The following is a 1,365-nucleotide window of genomic DNA, read 5'->3' on the forward strand; positions in this document are numbered from 1 at the left end:
GATCGGGCTCAAGATGCTTGTAATTTTGTTGTTATGTTCAGACGCCATACTTGAATAAACGTGTTCATCTAAGAAGTCATGTTTCATCAATGATTAGCCCTGATAGGCATATCAACATGGTGGCAGCGGTGCAAACTTGTTGTTAGTGTTACCGGTCGTCCCCGAAAAAGATGCACCGTGAACTATTGTAAGTTTATAGTGACAAACTTTGAATTTATTTTCCAACACGTGCTCTGTACACAACCGCCATATTGGATTCAGATTCGATTCTCAGTAGCCTGAAATTTTATTCGGAATGGGTGAACAAGAACAAGCTGCAGGACCTGTGCAGGTGTACAATTGTCCGTTCAGATTACCTCCTCAACTTGATTTATCCTCTGGAAATGTATCCGAGAACTACAAAAAGTGGAAAAGACAAGTTGAAGTTTACATGTCTGCGTCAGGAGGAATCGACAAAAGTAAAGAGGTACAGGTAGCAATTATTTTGAGTTGTGGTGGACCTCACGTAGTCGAGATATATGACCAGTTTCATAGGGAAGACGAATCTCATAAGAATGACCCTGCTAAGTTATATGAGAAGCTACAGGCCTATTGTAATCGAAGTGTTAGAGTCTCACAGATTCTGGAAGTTACCCTAACCCTATCAGGAACCCTTTTGTAGTGTATGATTGATTATACTGTACTCATATTTTATGTTCTAAGAAAGATAACTCTCATTTATTTAATTGTGATTTGTCTCCCTTGTACTCAACCGGAAGTTGATGTTATAAATAAAAGTAATGGCTGATTAGTTTGTGTTACATCAGTACATGTGGTTAAATCCGATATTAACTCTGTATGGGACACTACATCTGGCGAAGAGGATAAACCAGAGGATAAACCAGAGCCGAGCAATGGCAGATGCGAAACCTATTTTGACAAATGTGAGTAGGATTGATAAGTTTGACACATGGAGATGTGAATTCGGTAGGAATCCGTTAGACACGGTGGGCACGTGCATTTGAGGTCTTTTCAAGCGGAAAGGGAATAGAAGCCCCGCGCAAAAGAAAACTTTAATGTTACATGAGGCAGGGATGGACGTACAGGATATTTTCTACACGCTATAAATTCCCGAACCGGGTGATGGAGAAAACGTGTATGGTGTGGCGTTAGCGACATTGAATAAACATTTTACTCCTCAGGTAAATCACACGTTTGAAAGATCACAATTTCGTGCTATGGCGCAAACGGCAACAGAAACTGTTGAACAATTTATCACTAGACTGAGACAGAAAGCGGTTTATTGTAACTTTACCAATATTGATGAAAGTATACGTGATCAAGTGATTGAGAAGTGTTACTCTCAAAGACTGAGAAGGAAACTGT

The 1,365-nt window shown here is 39.9% G+C and overlaps 1 protein-coding gene across 1 annotated transcript; it reads left to right on the forward strand.

Moving 5' to 3' along the window:
- The first annotated feature begins 295 nt into the window (after nucleotides 1-295).
- On the forward strand, nucleotides 296-931 carry LOC134267389 (uncharacterized). Its single transcript, XM_062749610.1, has 2 exons — nucleotides 296-593; nucleotides 807-931. The coding sequence occupies exons 1-2, from the start codon at nucleotides 296-298 to the stop codon at nucleotides 929-931; spliced, it is 423 nt and encodes a 140-aa protein (XP_062605594.1).
- The last annotated feature ends 434 nt before the right edge of the window (nucleotides 932-1,365 follow it).

This window comes from Saccostrea cucullata, unplaced genomic scaffold, assembly GCF_032062105.1.
Source record: "Saccostrea cucullata isolate Sc308-1 unplaced genomic scaffold, CSIRO_AGI_Scuc_v1 ctg9585, whole genome shotgun sequence".
NCBI lineage: Eukaryota > Metazoa > Mollusca > Bivalvia > Ostreida > Ostreidae > Saccostrea > Saccostrea cuccullata.